This window comes from Lottia gigantea (genome assembly GCF_000327385.1).
Source record: "Lottia gigantea unplaced genomic scaffold LOTGIsca_66, whole genome shotgun sequence".
NCBI lineage: Eukaryota > Metazoa > Mollusca > Gastropoda > Lottiidae > Lottia > Lottia gigantea.
The window spans coordinates 435,233-455,264 of record NW_008710245.1 but is presented as its reverse complement, the minus strand read 5'-3'; the positions used below and the strand labels follow the sequence as shown (position 1 = coordinate 455,264).

The 20,032-nt window shown below is 31.9% G+C and overlaps 2 protein-coding genes across 2 annotated transcripts; both read left to right on the top strand.

The window, feature by feature from the left end:
• Positions 1 to 1,705: 1,705 nt before the first annotated feature.
• On the top strand, positions 1,706 to 9,517 carry LOTGIDRAFT_167393 (hypothetical protein; the record flags this gene model as incomplete). The annotated part of the gene is made up of 5 exons (XM_009064873.1): positions 1,706 to 1,816; positions 7,723 to 7,925; positions 8,341 to 8,496; positions 8,986 to 9,088; positions 9,389 to 9,517. The coding sequence occupies 5 exons, from the start codon at positions 1,706 to 1,708 to the stop codon at positions 9,515 to 9,517; spliced, it is 702 nt and encodes a 233-aa protein (XP_009063121.1).
• A 1,810-nt stretch (positions 9,518 to 11,327) lies between these two features.
• On the top strand, positions 11,328 to 15,143 carry LOTGIDRAFT_235530 (hypothetical protein). The gene is made up of 5 exons (XM_009064872.1): positions 11,328 to 11,474; positions 12,929 to 13,101; positions 13,554 to 13,700; positions 14,379 to 14,457; positions 14,915 to 15,143. Exons 1-5 carry the CDS (start codon positions 11,367 to 11,369, stop codon positions 15,053 to 15,055), a joined length of 648 nt encoding a protein of 215 aa, XP_009063120.1. The 5' UTR covers positions 11,328 to 11,366; the 3' UTR covers positions 15,056 to 15,143.
• Positions 15,144 to 20,032: the final 4,889 nt, after the last annotated feature.

The following is a 20,032-nucleotide window of genomic DNA, read 5'->3' as shown; positions in this document are numbered from 1 at the left end:
CATGACCACAATTTATACTGGTCTGAAAATCACGCCCTGAATTAATTTATACCATTATAAAAGTGCTGATAAATTAGGCCCCGAAGTCGTCACAATTAGTCGAAATCGTCAGTCGTATTTTATTCACCAATAAAACATGGTGCTCACTACTTGAAAGTTAATTTTAGCTTAGCTTTCTTGAAAGTCAAGTTTAAGGGTCCTATAGAGAAGGTGTCCTTTACTGATTTTGAATCAACAATCAAGCTTTTATCATGCATGGAATATATAGTATTAGACTATTAGTACCATTTCGCATCATATATCAAATGTATATCTTTGAAAGTTCTTTTATTGAATAGTTAGCTGAATACATCCACGTATGTTCTGTATTATATATGTAATATACATAAAATTGTATAGTTAATAACTGAATAGCACACTGATTTATTTACATAGCAGTTGAAAAAAATCAGTCACATTCTTTCCAACTAGTTACAAAAGTGAGTCATAATTTACTGGAGTCACGATGATGATGACATCTCTGCTCTACTTATCTGGAATCGATTTACAACACTGGTGTCTCTATTTACGAACTGACGTCACTGTGTAGGAGTGAGGAATCTGGTGTTTACGTTTTAAGTGGTAGATTAAAAGATTTACATGGTCAAATCTACCTTCTAACACTACCTTTACTCATTATAATCGATCTTCTAGACAGGTTTCATTACCAAACAAACAACACAGAGGAAACTGGATTGACTACTTTTAATTCTTCACGGGATTTTTCTCGTTAAAGTTACTGTTACTATCTTTTAAGCCATTTCAGGTGAAGTTCAAATGAAACTGTAGGAGCTTAGTATCCTGCTGTGTATAATATTGGGATATTGAACAGAGGATTCGTCATGACAAATGATTGAAGAGTAAAATTTTCGGTGACAGCGCAGTTAAATCTTTATCGTTTTGTCTTTCGCATTTTCTGATTTTTAGGTTCTTACAATACCAAAAGATCTGGCAAGGGACACATAGGAACGCTTTTAACGAATACGAAAGATGTTATCATATAACTGCCACAACGTCATGATATCATAGAATATCTGGGGTTTATAAATCTTGAAGAATATGTAAACGTCGACTTAATGTTCCAGTGGTTTAGATGTGCTAGAAAGTAAGCGCCTAAACAATCGGGAAAGAAACGATATTACCACTATATCAAATGTTTCCTTTCGCCTCGCCTATCCTAATTATCTCAGCTAGGTTTCATTTTCAAAATCGAGCCATTCATCAATTCATTCAGACGTACAGGAAAAGATATTTTTTTTAGAGATATATATTTTCATTTTAGATTTATTATTCGGGATGTTATGGTAAGCGGTAGTCGGGGTGTGTAACCATTTGAATAGTTTGTCACTAATGTCAGCATGTCGTCCAAATATAGCTCAAATTTATCCTTTTCAATGTAAATGTTTGAATAATAATAATAGTATAGAAAGTGGCTACAGAAGAATGTCATATCGTGTCATTGTCAACCCTAGGAAGATTTAATCATTCAGAGGATAGTAGTAGGCTGGCCGAACGAGTCATATTTACGTTGTGAGCCATTCAGGTGTGAGAGAAATACGGTTGGACCAGTATCCAAACATTGGCTAACTGAACGACACAGACTTTGCAGGTCGTCTGCTAATTTTTTTAACAGCAAATTAGAAACGTATTTTCCTAATGTTAAAAAATGGCTGCATTATTGGAATATGTGAAACAGTTTCTATTGCAGCGGGCTTTTATGTATGGATTAATATTGTTGGCTAGCTTTTTCGTTATTTCACCTTTAGGATCTTTACAGGTGAGTCATGTTATTGTAAAAGTTACGTTTAGTATGTCATGTAATTGAATAACGTGACATAACGGTATATGTTGTTAAACTCTAATGACAAGGGCTGGGTTGCTGTAAGGTATATTATACAGTGTATGATATTGTATATATAGACAGTAGGCTATTCTAATTTTTCAAAATTTTATCTCTTCACAATCTGAAGATCCAACATTCACTGATTTCATAAAATTAAAGAAAAAGATAGTTTACGAGAAGTAATGACATGAGATTTCTGTTATGGGGCTAAGCTGAAGTGATGTTGGCATAGTTCATTTTAAGCCTGTGAATTATTGGATCTGTTTCTCATGCATTCGACTTCTTTAACAAAGTTTGATGAGAAACGTCGAATATTATACTATGTTTATAGGCTCTATACATGTACTAGTAATTGTGTGCTGTTTAAATAGGTAATGTATTATATCAAGTAAAAGTTAAAAGTTCTGCTCGAATAAACATAGCATGTCTGTGGGTAGGATACTAACATTATACTAAAAATAACAAACAATTTAACTATTAGAATATATTTAGATATAAACAAATATACGTAGACCCTATAGTGTCCGATTACATAATAACATTCGAAAAAATGTCAATTTAATGGCATTCGTTATATTGGCAGCGCAATTAAAGGGTTGTAAAGTGATTTCTTAACTTTTTATATGTATCTAGGACACTAATAGCATTGATTTGCACCATTCTAATTCTACTAGAACTAATTGTTTTATATTCCATATATGGCACAGAGTTAAAGGAACAATAGTTGAAATTCATTTTGGTAAATAACCCTTGAAACATTTTGACTGTTCATAATTCTATATCAAATCAAATTGTAATATTCATGCTCTCCACTTGTAAGATATACATGCAAATTGGTAGATTCGTATCTAACGAATTTTTATACACAATTATTTCGTTTAAATCAGTTTTTCCCATTTAAAGTATACAAGAAAAGAGATATAATATCAAATTTTTACTTGCCCAGGGGTAAAATAGTTAGATATCGTCATTAGTAGACCTTGTAGAATGTTGCTATACATATTTTTCAAAAAGATAACATTTTAGTGAACATACGATAAAACGGGTTTCTTAAAACATGGGTTCATACAAGGTCATTCTGTGTGATTTAAATTGGTATACATGGTATCTGAATTCGGATCATGATTCATACTCATAAAACTAAATGAATTGAGAGCTGCGCCCAGGTGTAATACATGTTATGTTATCAATAAAGATGGGCCATAATATATACCCCCCCCCCACCGCCAAAATCACCTTATCGCCATTGGATCTAGAAAATCGTGTGAGTCGTTTAAGAGAAATAGCATCGTTGAACTTTGAGGTTAAATAAGTGGATGATAAAACATTGAATAAAATATAAAATGCTCTTTTTAAGTCGATAAAAACCATCTAAGTTATGTTAAAGACTGTGATATGAATTATGATCTAGTGATTAAATAATTTAAAAAAGATTGTCCTTTAATATGACATGTTGTCAGGTTCATACGAAAATTGACACATTTTATGTCACATGTCATTATACATAACGGTTTCAAAATAATGGTTATTAATGGGTAGGCCTATATGTAAATAGATAAGCAGGTTTATAAATGACTTCCTTGATGATAAGTATTAATCATTAAATAATTATTTACAACGTTTCAACATTTTACATGGACGTAACCATTGCAGTGAGATTGCCCGGGCGATTAAGTGCATTATACTTGAAATGTTCCAAAATGGTTATTAATTGGTGCAAAGAACTTTCTGATACTAGATGACTTTCTACTGAACATTTTTTCTTAATTCAAACTAAATATTGCACGACCGTTTGGATTGGTTTCAGAAGTTTTCTCATATAGCATTTATTCAAAGAATTTATCTGATCATGAAGCATTTTATATGTATTGCAAACCACAAATTTTGAATTCAATTATACAGATCTACACGAAATATCACTGACCACATAAAACTAAATTAAAAGATTTTCTCATATTTTTATTGACTGCAATAGCCACCTTTCTCGTCTCACGGAATACAGCGATTTCATTGGATTGTACGCCAACGAATACAGCCCATTATAGCCGCTGACAGACATTCTTTCAAGGACTCTGAAAGAGTACAATTAGAGTACAATCTAATCAAATCACTGCATTTATAGACTTCTGTGATACAAGAAAGGGTAAAAGACGAAATTCGTAATAGCTTGACATTGTGAAGTTGATTTCTGAGTGCAGTCCTCCCTCACAACACACATTATTTAAGCACAAATTGTATTATTGTAACAAAATAACAATGTTAACAAAGAATTACACCAATAGAGTTAATTTATACACAACCACGATGGAAAGGTCGAAATATATTTAGGTTTGGAGTATTTACTTTGATATAATTAATAGGGGCGTGACAAGGAAATCAAGTTCAACAAGTCAAATTATCTTGTTAATATTGTACATTTCACTATCTTTTATAAAGATACGGGAAGTTCATTCAATAACTTGATTTACAAGTACCACCAGGCCAAAATCAAATTAATAACAATAATTCATAGGTTTACATAAGTATAATTAATTTTATAATATACAATGTACAAAATTAAATTTAGAACCCAACTTTTTCATCCAATTGGTATTGGCTGAATTTTCTATTAAGTAGAAACTTAATGACGTGACATTTTAACTGACAGCTAGTTGGTTTTAAGTAAGTTCAGGAGTCAGTGAAGCAAAAATTTTACTTAATAATTATAGTCTTACGATTACATAGCTTATTATTTTTGCATGCTCTGGTGAGAGTTGAATTTCATGTGTGCAGTGAAATATACTAAGTTCAATGCGTGTATATATGAATATATATGAAGACGATAACGTCATGCAGTGCATTGATGCAAAAATTGTCAATTGAGGCATCATTTTTTTTTACCTTCTGATGTAGCGTTTTATAAATTTGAGTCCTGTGGTTTTCAAGCGTCGACTCCGGGGCCGCACTGGAGTTGCCGACTTCAGTCTTCACTAGGGTTGAACTCCAATTCGACCTGGGTTCTGCAGATGGCTACAACCACGTCATTGGTTGCCCAGAATTCACTGAAATTGCGACCTAGCAGACTAACTTCGTGTAAACACAAACAGACTTGAACCCGGAGTCAATCGGGGTCAGTAAATCCGCGGGTCCAATTCCAACTCGTGTAAAGGGCCTTTAAAGAGCTATCAAATCCTTAGCAGTTATCAATGGCATCCTCAAGTCATAGCACACTAAATATATCAGAGACGTCATGTATGGATCTGGATTGTAAATGTTGTTACCTTATATGGAGTAACACTTTGTTTGATCAAAACATGAAAGATTATGACAATTTATATTGAGTATTAAAATGACAAGTATATCTAACCATAATAAAATATGTAATAATATAGATAATAAAATGTAAACAACTCAGATATAAGATTGCTATTATGTAGGGTATAAATAAAACATTTATCACCTATCCTCCACTTTTATTAAATTACAGAACATGGCATCTTTTATCTGTTTTCAGCAAACTGACTTCACTCTAAAGATTTCTGTGAACAAGCATCGCAAGGACTTCTACTGATAACACTATAAAATACTTCTACTGACTACACTATATAGACTTCTACTGACAACACTGTAAAGACTTCTACTGACAACACTGTAAAGACTTCTACTGACAACACTATAAAATACTTCTACTGACTACACTGTAAAGACTTCTACTGACTACACTATATAGACTTCTACTGACAACACTGTAAAGACTTCTACTGACTACACTGTAAAGACTTCTACTGACTACACTATATAGACTTCTACTGACAGCACTGTAAAGACTTCTACTGACTACACTATATAGACTTCTACTGACTACACTATATAGACTTCTACTGACTACACTGTAAAGACCTCTACTGACTACACTATATAGACTTCTACTGACAACACTGTAAAGACTTCTATTGACAACACTGTAGATACTTCTACTGACTACACTATAAAGACTTCTACAGACAACACTAAAACATCTGACAACAAAAACTAAATTAGACACTAAAAAAGACAGTAGCTGTAGTGGATAATAATGAGTCTTATTTAAACTTAACAACTTGAATACTTCTTTCACTTGAACACTCATTTCAATATACATATTTTATAGTCTTAATACTCAACGATTACTTATATTTAGTATAATATTAAATGATCTATTTGCTCAAAGGTTTGTAACTTTAAGTACCTTTCTTTTGACCTCATTCTTGATCAAATTGTTAAACATTGTATGGTATGTGAAAGCTCACCGCCTCTATTGACTCGGGTTACAGATAATCTAGTCAAACTTTTCATGGATTAACATGACTTGATACATTCGATTGATATAATAGGATTCAGTCATTTTGATGATCTGTGTCCAATGTCTCCTATCGATTTAACCCTTGTAAGCGAAATTCTTATCTGTTTAAAGTACCCAGATAGCAATGAACAATATTTGAATTTTTTTTTTTTTTTTTTTTGCATTAAGGGACATGCTTAGATAAGATATGTCAATATAATTCAGGGAACAATTGTTTTCACGTCTGCTCTCTAGACTCATGTCGAGATGAAGCATATTCACTGTATTAAATTATTTTGGCAGATGACCTTTAAAAGGAAGAAAATATATTCAATGTTATTGCCAATATCGACTTTAATATTAAACATGTTCGATCAATACACTACTATTGTATAACAATAACCGTAAGGCCAAGATTATTTAAGTCGAGATTTTTATCTTTAAAAAATAGCTGAAAGTGGGATGTGGTTATCGTAATGGTGATGCCCAATGCAATTATGATATTTGAGTATGAGTTATTTATGGACCCTTTGCCTTGGAGTCATTTTTGAAACACCATTTGTTCATCTATTCACGTATTACGTGTACTTCAAATTAAATTCCGAAAGATTATTTTTGATAAGAAGTATTAGTTTGTTTCCCTCTTTGCAATTATAAAAATATATCCATTGATCACGTTAATAATAAAGTAATGAACTATGATTGGGGTAAGATTATAGGGAAGATACAAATAGAGCGGATTATAGTATCTATCCTTTTTTCAAAAAACAAATTCAACTGGGATTGCACCTTTAAAGTTGAACATAAGATACTGTCATACAATCATATCATTATACTATTGACCATACAATTACTATAACAATACTTACCTCTGTCAATATTTAGATATACCCATACGGTCATCTCCTTTGCCTTGCTATTTTCTTTATTGGTCTGTTTATTATCTGTTATCCCTTCATCCATCGAGGAATTCAACATTATTTGTCTTTTTTTTAGCGTGGTGCTCTCCCGAATTTCACTCTGGAGTCCAATTAAACGGGATTCAAATTATTTTTTGTTAGCTTTGATTAACAGCAACATTTATCATGAATGATATTTGCGAATGTGGCGCCTTAATCTGGAACCACAGACATCACAGGAACCACAGACATCAAGGAACAAGGAATAGTGCAAATATTAACTTAACAAAGTGCCCTTGATGCTTATTCAAAGGCCACAAGCATCCATTTTATGGGGGGGTGGGGCAGCCCCAAAGGCATGTTTTTCGGGAAACAATCTCATAACTATGTTAGACATTCGGGCAACCTCAGATATTTCGCCCCCCCCCCCCCCTCGGATGTAAACCTGGCTCAGTCACTGAGAGAAATGGGTACCTTTTTACCTTATAGTATTTTGAGGCTAATATTCAAACTAAATGGTTTACGTATACTTTCAATCCTTCAATCCTATCAATCATAAATTTTGATATTCTATTATTAATAACTGTTTATCATGAAAATATTTTTCCAATCTAAATTGTTTTGTTTATCATATTTTTCAGACCACCTTCAATGAACGTTGTATACTATATGCAGACTTTAAGTACACAACTGTAAACAAAACACATTATTTTGCTGTAAATTTTGGTGAAAGTTCAGTATGTGATTATGATTTAGCTGTTAGTGTTATATTCTGTATGTGTTATCCGGTTATTGGTATAGCAACTTATATTTTCCTATATTTTAGAGAAAAAGCAGACAAAAAGTAAGCTTTTGTGTTGAATTTTTACTGGCAATAATCAATTTGTTTGAAGCATTAATTAAAATCAATAACTTACATCTACGACGTGTACTTCCGGTTGAGCTAATATTGAGTTGGATGATGGCTCTGAAAACCGACGTGTATCTTAAAGAAAAGCTATAAATGACCGATCTTTAAGAACATTGGAAACATGTTTGTGACTCCACGTAGTCGATATTTGTCACCAACCAATGATATGCAAGAGAAGGATAGGATAGTATCGCCTGAAAGAGGTGCACCTAGAGCGTGGTAATTATTCAATACTAAGCTATATCTATTGCACTACATATCACTATTGTGAGACCTCATTAAACCAATACGATGTACAGCAGTGCGACTTAAAACCCCATGTCACTTTTGTTAATTTTTTTGTTTTCAGAGTAGATTTATCCCACTTATTGTTTATGGGTAACTGTATAGTAGATATTATTATAACAGTATTGGTATTAGTTGTAGCTTGTACCATTAGTACTGGTTTTACTCATCTCTGTAACCAGATTATGTCAGGAACCGAACAGGGTATTCGATTAACAGGGTACGTATTTGGTCTTATATGATTGGGCTGTTTGGACAAGGCATTGATGAGATTTTCTTTGATTTTTCTTTGCCATCAAGTTTTACTAAACAGCTTTAACAACGTTTTCCATATTCGTCAACCATATAAATATTTAACCTTGCTATTATATTTATGTGTATATTATGTTAGACAGGATACTTGCTTATCGTTCCTAAACGCCTGAAACAATGTTACGAATGAATTTTTAACTCAATGGAGTCAAATTGCAGCTAGTTATGTTTAGTGTTATTATCCTGTCTAAAACCATGATCACATGACTGGCACTAATCACGATTTTGGTGATTCAGATGTCAATTCTCATTATTTGTGTGATAATATGGAATATCTCTAGGAATTAAATATTGCTTTTTGGAAATTGGCAAATTACCTCAACAAAATAACCGTATATCACTTTTTCTCAGAGTATGTGCAATTTGAATTTGAATTTAATCTGTATTTCTCTTGTAGTTGCTCTGATGCTCAGAAATTTGAATCTTGGAGAATGTACCATGATTCAACGTATACTGTATATGACGGCACCAAATTCCACGTAGACTTATCAATAGCAACAGTAAGTATTTCTTATATTATTATATCATTATATTATGTACATTATGGTTCCAAACACACAATTGTTTTCTATAATACATGTTTTGTTCAGTTCCCGCCTTAAAGAAAAGTATAAGATTATGACCATTTTTCTATTGCGTGTTCCTACATTGTGCCCGTGTCCTTCATCTTTAAGTTATAAAGATATTTAAATGAGCTTCTCATCACCGGTAATACCAACATATAGGCCAGTTCTTTCATTGACACTCGTCTCAATACACACTCATACAATATCAAAATCTTTTCTCAATGTATTTTTCAGGCTGGAAGCTGGTTTGCGTTTATTTTCTGGTTTTTACAAGCTTTGTTTGGAACTTGGAAATTGTGGAGATTAAACATGCTACCAACATGTCCAGATAAATTCAAAATATTGTGTTGTAAAGACTCGTGAAATCGTTCAGAACTTAAATTTCATTCATCCATTTAATCTTATTCATAATCAATATAATTTACATCGTTGTTTAATTATATAATATATTTACATTACATGTCGTTAACTCGACTGCTTCAAATGGAGAAACACAGCTATTTTATCTGTATGACCATCGGTGAGAGTGTTGGTGATCAAAAGTTACCTTGTGAGGTCAAGGTGAGCTGAAGAGTGGCGGAGTACTGTTAATCGTTCCTTGACTTCGAAAGGATCCAATTGGAATTACTCGCAATTTGCGTATCTTTTTAAGCCATTGTACTGGACGGTTTAGATATAGGTTTAGTTGGATATATAAATATAAACATGTTCATATAGTCTATAAGAAAAGTTTAAAATGCAGCTATTGGTAAAAACTTTGGAAAATCGGACTGTTTTGACCAAATAGCAGAGTATCCCTCTTACTGTAGACGTCAATACAATTCATGTCACAATGTCATAAAAAACAAATGGAATAGTGTTCAATGAGAGAAGAATCATCTTGAAACTCTGTTATTTTCATGTTACAGTGTACCATTATTTGTTATCATTTGTAATATTCATTGTTATCTGTAGAATAAGTGAATGTAGCACCAACTTCTTGATGTATTTTGAAATAGAGACAATCAATAACGACTCATGACTCGTGTCAGAAGAGAAGAAGTCAACAATATAGGATTGTTGTTGAAGCATTTGAGATTTTGCCGATCGACAATTATACTCTTTATAGAACATATCAGTCGACCGGCAAATTCTCAAATACTTCACCAAAGCCTATCCGGTCCACAAGTACATCTGCATATAGGCTATGCATAATTTATTAGAGTGACTTTTAGTATAAGGATATCCAAAGTATAGCGATAAGATAGCCTTTTTGTGTCCAAATAAGATTCAGTGAGAAGTATCTTCTCTGCAATAAGACATTTGCCCATCCTATCCTCGAGCTTCGATCATTTGATGGAAAAGCTCATCAGTGCAGATCAGGAATTGCATAATGCTCGCTTACAAAACATACCGTCCATACCAACGATCACATCACAATCTGCCAGCTTGCTTGATATGAAAGCATTAAAAATTGAAGCATAGTTAGTCACTTACACCAACTAAAGCAATAACTCATACATATATACGAGATACTCCAGAACAAGTTATTTCCCTTTCTTTGAATTAGGTTATTATGAAGGTATTTAAAAACGTGAGGATGCAGGCGGAACCAACATAATTCACCTTATGGTAAGTGAAAAAGGTAGAATTGTTGTGGCCTTAATCCCCATCCGGAATTCCCCTTGAGTTCGATTCGCTTCCCCAATAAAGATGATACAAATGTCCCAGACTAGGCCTTTACAAAACCTATATCAGTTGAGTCAATTCGTGGGGATTCTTACCTGTATACCAAGAAACAATGCTTTTTACGTAGACAACTAAGCTAAGTAGTGCCATCAATATGTACTCACCTTTTTCTTAGTTAAGTAGTTCTGACCACTTTCCGATTAACAATTATCTAACTATCCTATCAAGCCAGAGATTGAACAGAGGGCTATTGAATATTATATTACAGCGTAGATTTATATTATAGTTCGTTATCTTCGTTAGACCTGTCAATTACAGTACGATAACATTTTGTGAGGCTTGGAACACTTTTTAACCTACCCTGCTACCTTGCTTCAATCGTTAATTACTTAGCTTTGTTATACGCGTTTAGTTCAGTGTGAAGATCAGGCTGTTGTTTGGATCGTGAAACAACACATTAAAATTAGTGGCCTTAATTTCAACATACTTGGTCGACAAGGATAATATCGGTAAAACTGAACGGTTACTGCGATTAACAGCCAAGATGGTGGCTCTACCAAGTACTGATGTGATTCTGCTTGTTAGAACAGTGTTATATGGAGCCATTTTCATACTGTCAATGTTCATTTTTGCCCCCATGGCCAACCAAATGGTAAGTATTAGGAAATATTTTCTGCTTTGTATGAAATCGTTTGTTTGGTTGGTCTGATTTCCCCCAAATACATTGAATGAAGTCAACCTTGACCTGTCCTGTAGGCCTAGTAATCGTACTAAGTGACTCACTCATGTAAATCATACGTATGAAATTATCTAGATTTTTAATCGATATTGTGGCCATTAATTTGAATTAGGTGAAAGGGATCAAGGCACATCAAACTAACCAATCTAAAGAAATATGTAGGTCACTATGACAGAAAGGATTTTTCAAATTAGACCTCATTTTGACATAGTTCAAGACAATGTCCATTTCCTTCGAAATATCCCTAAATTTTTAAATATTTGAATTAGACCTTGAAGAGACCACTTAAGGAAGAAGGCCCTATGGTAGAAGATAAGATAGTTGCCATGTGGATATATAGGTTTAACTCTGATTAAACATATAGAGTCCTATAATATATTTTAGACCAACCGGAAAATATATTATTTATGAGAATTCATGAATAAATGTTTCCTAAAGAAAATCAGCCATTATCAGCTGCCATTATGATACCAATCCTTGTAGGCCTACTTCTCATTAGGCTAATGTATAGGCCCTATGTGTTCTGAAATTCTTGATTCCAAAACTGAACTGTCATTGCTTCATGGTAGGGCCTATACGTGTAGCCTATTAATAAATTCTATCAGAAAACATATTGCTGAGAAGAAGCTTTGGCTTTAATAGTGTGTTCAGACGACTAAAGTTAAGGCAATAAAGTAGCCTACCAACTGCGTTCTTCAAGCTGTTTTTTTTTTTGTCTGAACATGACTGGTTAAACTGAAGCTGCCTTGACTTACACCTACTTTGGAGGTGGCTTCAAACCTGACTTGAATAGATGAGCTTATTTCAGTCATCTGAATGCTATTGACCAACCAATAAGCCTAAGAATTCTTATTCTTATTAGCTAATGCCTAAGCCGGTTTAACTTTAATGGCTGTCTGAATGTTCTCCAAAAAAACAGGCTCCAAGAACGTTTAATACGTTAAGCTTATTAACTTTTTTCCATCTTAAAGGAATACTACTTCTTAGAATAAACATAAAATTGTGACCAATTAGAGCATATTATATTCACCAGTAGATATACCTGGAGTCATAAATAACATAACAGGATCCTTATATAATCTGATAAATTCAAAAAACTTAGTAATTATACAATTAACCATTCAAAAACTCTTAATATTATGATTAAGCGTTTTTCAATAATTACTTAGTTATATGAGTTTTCCAATTTTCGAGATTTTACAGGGATTTTGTTGTAACTTTATGACCCCAGGTAAGTTCACTGATGAATATATTATACTTATATTTACCATTCTTGAGAATTAATTTTATGTTCATTCAAAGACGTGGTATCACTAAATCAAATAACAGAAATATATATTTAGGTGAATTTTTGTGATATCTTTCAGAATACCCATGATGGTTTATGTGTATTATATGGTGATGCAGAGGCAGTAGAGGGTTACAGTGAGAAAACAACTTGTAACTATACTATAGCTATTGGTGTATTATTTGGTTTTATATATGGAGGTATTATGACAGTTGTAGGAGTATTGTCCCTGCTAGGAAAATTAAAAAAGCCGTAAGTATATTGATAATAAGTTCTAAGGTCAGAATAAGACGCAGACACCAGTCTTTTATCCACAGACACCTGTCTTATTCCACTGACACCTATCATTTTTCCACAGACCTCTGTCTTTTCCATATATATCTTTATCATTCTTATCCAAATTTATTGATTTAGTATGGCTATTTTACTCATTTGGTTTGATATTTTTTTCCTCATTGGTTTTGTTGTGAACAATGCTTTTTTCCTAGTTCAGTGACTTTAATAGAACGTTCTTGGCTTGGTAAGTTTGAGGTTCCTTATTTTGTGCAAGAAAGAGAAAATATAACTTTGATCCAATTTGGACATTATCATGAATTTTATGTAATGCTTCAACTATTTTGGCAATCGCTGAACCATATTTGTGTTAGTAATGTTCCATAAAGCATTTCTTCAATCTTATAATACTAATAATTGGTTATTTTCAGGGAGAATTTCAGTGGTGTGTTATTTCTTATTAATGTTATACTGGACCTAATTTCCTTCATATTAGTTTTAATCACAGCATGTATGATCAGTGTTGGTTTTCAAGCATTATGTAATAGTTTGATATCTATATTACAAATCAAATCAGAGTAAGTATAAGTTTTGATTTGTTATGATAACTTATTAGACTAAAGAAATTGGAATCCCTTTTGGATGCTAATGTTATAGTATATTTTGTGAAGCTTCAATAGACAAATGACTTCTGGCAAGATTGTTGAAGAGGTCCACCTAAAATTAAAATCCTAGCTTAAAGGGACAAGTGTGCCATTTTGGGGGTTGATTTTAGTCTTGTATATATGTAAATAGTCATCAGACATACCAGAAATGTACGAAAATCACCTTATTCCTTCAAAATACCTCAATATCAATATATATGGCAGTTTCTCAAAAAGAAAAGACTAATTTTATTAAATTTCAAACAGGGATAATTCTGACACTAAGTTACGATTGGTTTAAAAAAAATGGCACATCTGTCCCTTAAATATTAGCTCGAGCTTTAATTATATGATTAATGTGAGGAATTTTGTAATAAGGCTGGTTATTCTCCCCCTTATAGAACATCTGATTGTATTCTGCATTGGATTGTCTACCAAACCTCTCTTTCAAAGAATTTGCTAAACCATGTAGTGACTACTGTGTCTTTCCCAAACGTCATCTTCAAAGACCAACTTCACTGAAGAGGTTATCATTGTTTAAACTGTGTGTTTCTCATTTCTTTTTTAAGGAAATTGATGTAAAATATGTGTATTTGTTTTTTTTTATTTTAGCTCATGCCAACAAGTCTATTTAAAAATACCTAGTACTGGTGAACGTGATGAATTTTATACTCCTTTAGCTGTTGCAGAGGTATGTAGAACTATTGTAGGACTGGGTGATATTGCTTTAAGTGGATATAACAATATTTATCATTAATATATCATGATTTGGGTACACAATATATATACAAATCATTTCTTTAACTTTCAAACTCGGATAATTCTGGACACATGGGTTTGAAGACTCAAATTTTTATGGTGAGCTATGAACACTATTATTGATTAGCTTAGCTAAAAATTTCCTTTCGGTAGGTACAATTGGTTAAACGGATGGCAAACCTGTCGTTTAAGTATGGTTTTTTTACTAGTATTATTTGATCTCATCTGGCAGTATATCCTGATGATTATTATACATCACGGTGTGGCTATATTCCATTATTTTGAAATGAGATGATATAACTAACGATATAAATTGCTATACCAGTATATATCATGATACCAGTGTATCACCAAGCCCAGATATCTACAGTTATCTTTCTTTCTTACAGGCTGGAGCATGGATATCGTTTGTTATTTGGATGTTACAAGTAGTGATAGGAGTGTTTTTGTTATGGAGAAACAATATGATTCCTTGTATTAAGAATAACTCAGCAGCATCTACTACAGCAACTACTGATGATAGATATTAGTTGTGGAACTTTATGAATTGATAAGTCAGCTAAACCATTAGTATTGTGACTCTTATTTGCTTCAGTCATTCAAGCTATCACATTCTTAAGATTATGTTTAAGCATTAAAAGTGCCAAGCCAATCTTTTGAAATAAATTGCTTACTCCCTTTTGATTCATCATATTTTGATCTACTGGCTAATATGTGTTTGATATACATTTAAAGGAAGACTACCTCTTAGAATGGACATAAAATTTAAAGTTTCAAACTTGGTCAATAAGTGTACATATTCATCAGTTGAATTTACCAGGTGCCATGACTAAAGAATAAAATCTCTATATAAGACGCGAAAAACCATTAAACTAAAAAATTACTTAGTTTAATGAATTATTACTATTAGTGTTACGGATTTATTGGATTATAGATTGAATTCTGTTGTATAGTTATGACACACTAAGTCCACTGATGAATAAAGACTCATTTGGGCCATCCTTAGAGGAATTATACCTTTAAGTTCACTGTTATTCATGTAGAAACACTATGGCAAACATTGTTTTTTTTACTTTCATATAAAGATCATTTAATATTTTCTGTGTCAAACTTGTTATTTTTATAAAGAATGTTATTAGGTATGCAATTTCACACTTATCTTAATGTTTAAGTCTTTTGTGCCTTTCAAGAATGAGATTATCTGATTCAATGGACTATTTCTGTAAGGCTTTAATATATCTGTTTCATGCTTTTAAAATTTATTTCTTTGAATTGCTGATTTCCATGAGCCATGTTGGATCTGATAAAGCTGTCTTGTGTCTATTTAATGCCGTATAAGACTGAATCAAATACTAAATGTTGTATATGTAATAATATATCAATCATCAATCATTATGTAAATCATATTAGATATTGTTATTGTATCTAAAAATACGGGTTATGATCAATGTCATATTAACCTGTATATTAAACTAAACCTATTAGGGTTCTGGCCCACAAGAGGTCTTGGTCAGAGACTTTTGTCGCTGATTAGAGTCTTGTCACGGGCACACGAGGAGACAAAAATCTCCAATCGGTCGTTTTCCACCTTGTCGATAATCACGTGTGGAGCATGCAATTGAAAGGAAAATAAATCTGGTTGGATGATGATGGTCTGTCTTGCAGTTGCAGTCAATAAAACTATCGAAGACAATTATCAAACTTTTTTGATATTATAAATCCTGTTTCAGATGCGATTTGTCGTGGAAGCTCAGGTACAAAATTTTTCTCCAGACTCTCCGATAAAGGCCGCTCGTGTGCCCGCACCTTTAGACGGAAACAAGGTAGAACTCACTTTGGCCTTTAGGATATTGCTTATGTAAACAAAACACAAAATGTTGGAGAAAGGAGGTAAAATATTGAAAAAAGTTGTTAAAAGTCATTAGAATCTGAAAGAGGAGACATACCATCAATATGCAGATATATTTGAAGTATCAGGTGTTACTCTTTTTTACCTGTTAATTTTATACAATTTAAATCTTTGGATCTGATTTGGTTAGATGAAAGTTCCTAGAAATTTTTATACTAATTTGGATTAAGTATATATCAGATTTAAGAATATTTGTTCACCTCAGTCTTAAGGAAGTTATTACTATAATGTATAGTGGTTTGATAACAATGGAACATTATATCATTCAGTGTGTTATCAGTGTGTATTGAATTAATACAATAACACTGTATTCACTGTTGAAATAATATATTAATATAATAGAGTGATATAGAAATATTTAGAATTATAATGTATTTATATATTGATTGTTGTAGGTGTTATATTGATGTGTAATAGTGTATAGGCCTTATATATTCATTGTTCACTTTTTACTCCAGATATGTTAGGTCCGAATTTCCCAATCTTTTTCAGGTAGCGTTCCAATTCCAGAAACCGGCACCAAGGTCGCGACCCCTCAAAGTAAAAACTAAGTCTTATGTTTTACTCAATTTCATTGTAATACATCGTTATCATTTATACTACATTGTCCTTGAATATTTGACCATACATTATTGAACTATGTGATGGTTGCTCCTGTTTTTCAACAACAATGCATGACTCAACACTACTCATGTCCTTCGTTATTTGTAATGTTATGTACCATATCAATTTCAAAAAGTTTTCAGACTAGTTTGCGACCCCCAGAAAAGTGCTTCATGACCAGCGTTGGGGTCGCGACACAGAGGTTGGGAACCTAGGTTTTAAGGAAGTAGTGATGAACTGTTTAGAACACCATTTTTAAACAAACCAGACTGAAAATTGACATTGACAAATGTCCTCTTTTTATAACTTGAATGATTTTCCTGGGCGCCATTTTGGACCAGTCAAGATCATTGAAATAAGTTAAATGTAATTCTCTATATTGTTCACCATTTGTTTTTGATATAATTTACTCTTGTTTTTTAATGCTCAACATTTGTAATAATCTGTTAATTTCAGGAAATGGGGGCTGTTGTCAGATCCTCTAGACTTTTTAAGTTATACCAATCCAAACCACAAAACGAAAAAACCAATCAGAACTCTTGGTATTTACAATTATCTTGAAGTTTCCAGGTTACTGACATTTTTTATGTTTATTTTTAAATGATACTTTTGTTGATTATTCTGATCAAGTTTTACTAGTCGAGCAAAATATGAACAGAGTTGTCCAACTTTATTTTTAGGCTTTTAAACTAGTTTTCATTGTGCATGTTGTTTAAATAACTGTTTATTCTACCTTATAAAATAAAGTGGACTGTGCAAGTTTATGTGTTGAATAAAACCTGGGTGTGCAACCAATGTAGTGTGCAATGAGGGAAATTTAGTCAGGATAGTAGTATTAACCTATTTTTTTTTTTAGATTTCCAACTGTCCAGATATCTACGGTCTGTGGCACACCGATCCACAGTCCTAACAATGTCATTCAGAGAGTCAGTGGTAAATGTTTTCTAAGACAGAGTTCCACCCTTGCTTTTAAAAATCAGTTCCTTTAACATGGAATATCTATGAGAAGAGTCCTGAAAATTCCTTGATCCTGGAACTTGATGCAAAATTAGAATAATGCTTCTGTTATATTCAGAGCAAAATAACTACAAGCACAAATATACAAGTAAGAACAAACTACACATGTATTGTTTACTTTAATAACCTTGTGTAAAGTAATAATAATTCATTATGCACCAATAATATTAATATCAATTAATATAAGAGTAAACAAATAAAATAATAATGCACACAGTATATTGAAAATATAATAGAACTATTGTTTGTAGACATTCTTGCATATATTATAATAAAATATGATAATTCTATCTTTTATTAGTATATCATAATATTATGTTGGAGACAAAACCCTACTTTTTTTTTAGTACGTTCACTTTGCTTATATTATATATAACTAGTTCAAAAAGATATTAACAAAAACCTCAAAAAATTATTTAAATTTGTTTGTTAAAGTTTCATGCACTCTATTGTTGGATTATCTCTTAATCCTAATTCTAATCCCACTACAAAAACATATTACTCAAAAACCAGTAATTTATTTCTAAGCTAACCTATTTGGGTTGTAAAATATATAGACAAAAAAAGTATTTTTCCTATTTGGAAAAGTGGTATTCATCTTTGATATATTATTTCATTAAAAAAGTAAATAGAAAATTATTATATCATGCAGACAAGAATTTATCTCTTGTGTAAAGTTAATATAAGCACTCCTTATGCAAATTTAAATATACAAAAGATATAAGTAAGAAAATATACAATAAGATGCTATATAATTTATACAAAAGTACAAAAAATTATTATAATATTGGATTAAATCAAGCACAATTTTTCAAAATAAAATTTCATTGCAAATACAAAGTATTGAGTAGCTAAATTCATTAAAAAAACAAAGATTTTTATATTTCATATGCACGCAACATAAAATTATTATGCCTGTCAATATTTAAATATTATTGGTAGATATGAGTATGTATATTGGTACTAACAGAAGATTAAGCTAGCTAATTGTCTTATAAGCTTCATACTTTCGGTCTAGTTTAAAAAAAAATATATAAATCCGAAGAAAATTAGCACCTAAACAGCTAAGCCTATTATTTCATAATCTATACAGTTGTAATTCAACAATTTTCACTGATTAATCTTTGTATATAAAATCAGCCTATATCCAGTAAACTAAGCTTCACCATAATAAGTACAATCAAATTCTTCAATGATTGAAATGTAAACCACACTGTGAAGATCTTTTTTTTTCTGGCGATTATGCTACCAGATTTACACCCTCAAAATTAAATTAATCAATTAAAAATGGAAGCAGCATAATTATTTTTGGTAAATTAGGATATTACATAACATTTTATTAACAATATCAGTACATGTTCATTGTTCATGAATTTGTCTTCAATTCACATCTTTGTGCAAAATTAGTACAAAAATAGTGTTTAAGGTAGTTATTTACAAAGGTCAATGGAGAGCACAAAACAGATTACATGCTGATACAATGCTCTTTATGAATGATGTACAAGGGTAATTTTAATCAAAAGTTAGTTTGAAAGTGGTTTTTCACTAAATGTGGTCTTAAATCTTCAGATATAATCCTTGAGGTTTTGTAAACATTATAAACATAAACCAATTGAGGCTTATATTGATATATCATATTTATTTTGCTTCTTTTTAAACATACAAAAAACAAAATCATATCATAATTGCAAACATTCATATGAACAATTAATTATTTGTTACATACATGATGTATATATATTGGAATGTGTCTGATTCTAAAGAGAACAAAACAAGGACGGAACATGACAGATCTACACGAAAACAATGTTTATACCATAACATCAACAGGTCCATTATAAGTGTATCAACAATCAGGAATTGTTACTCAGGAGTTTTATAAATGTGACCCCACCATTGATTTTTTTAAATAATTTGTGCAATGGATTTTAAATCTGGCAACATTTTGTGGATGATTTTTCTGTTCAGTGTTGTTATC

Excerpts from the sequence above, each read along its gene's own strand:
- LOTGIDRAFT_235530 (XM_009064872.1), top strand. The coding sequence starts at position 11,367 with ATGGTGGCTCTACCAAGTACTGATGTGATTCTGCTTGTTAGAACAGTG. Across the intron at positions 11,475-12,928 it reads CCCCCATGGCCAACCAAATG|AATACCCATGATGGTTTATG; the intron begins GTAAGTATTAGG and ends GATATCTTTCAG. Across the intron at positions 13,701-14,378 it reads ATATTACAAATCAAATCAGA|CTCATGCCAACAAGTCTATT; the intron begins GTAAGTATAAGT and ends TTTTTATTTTAG.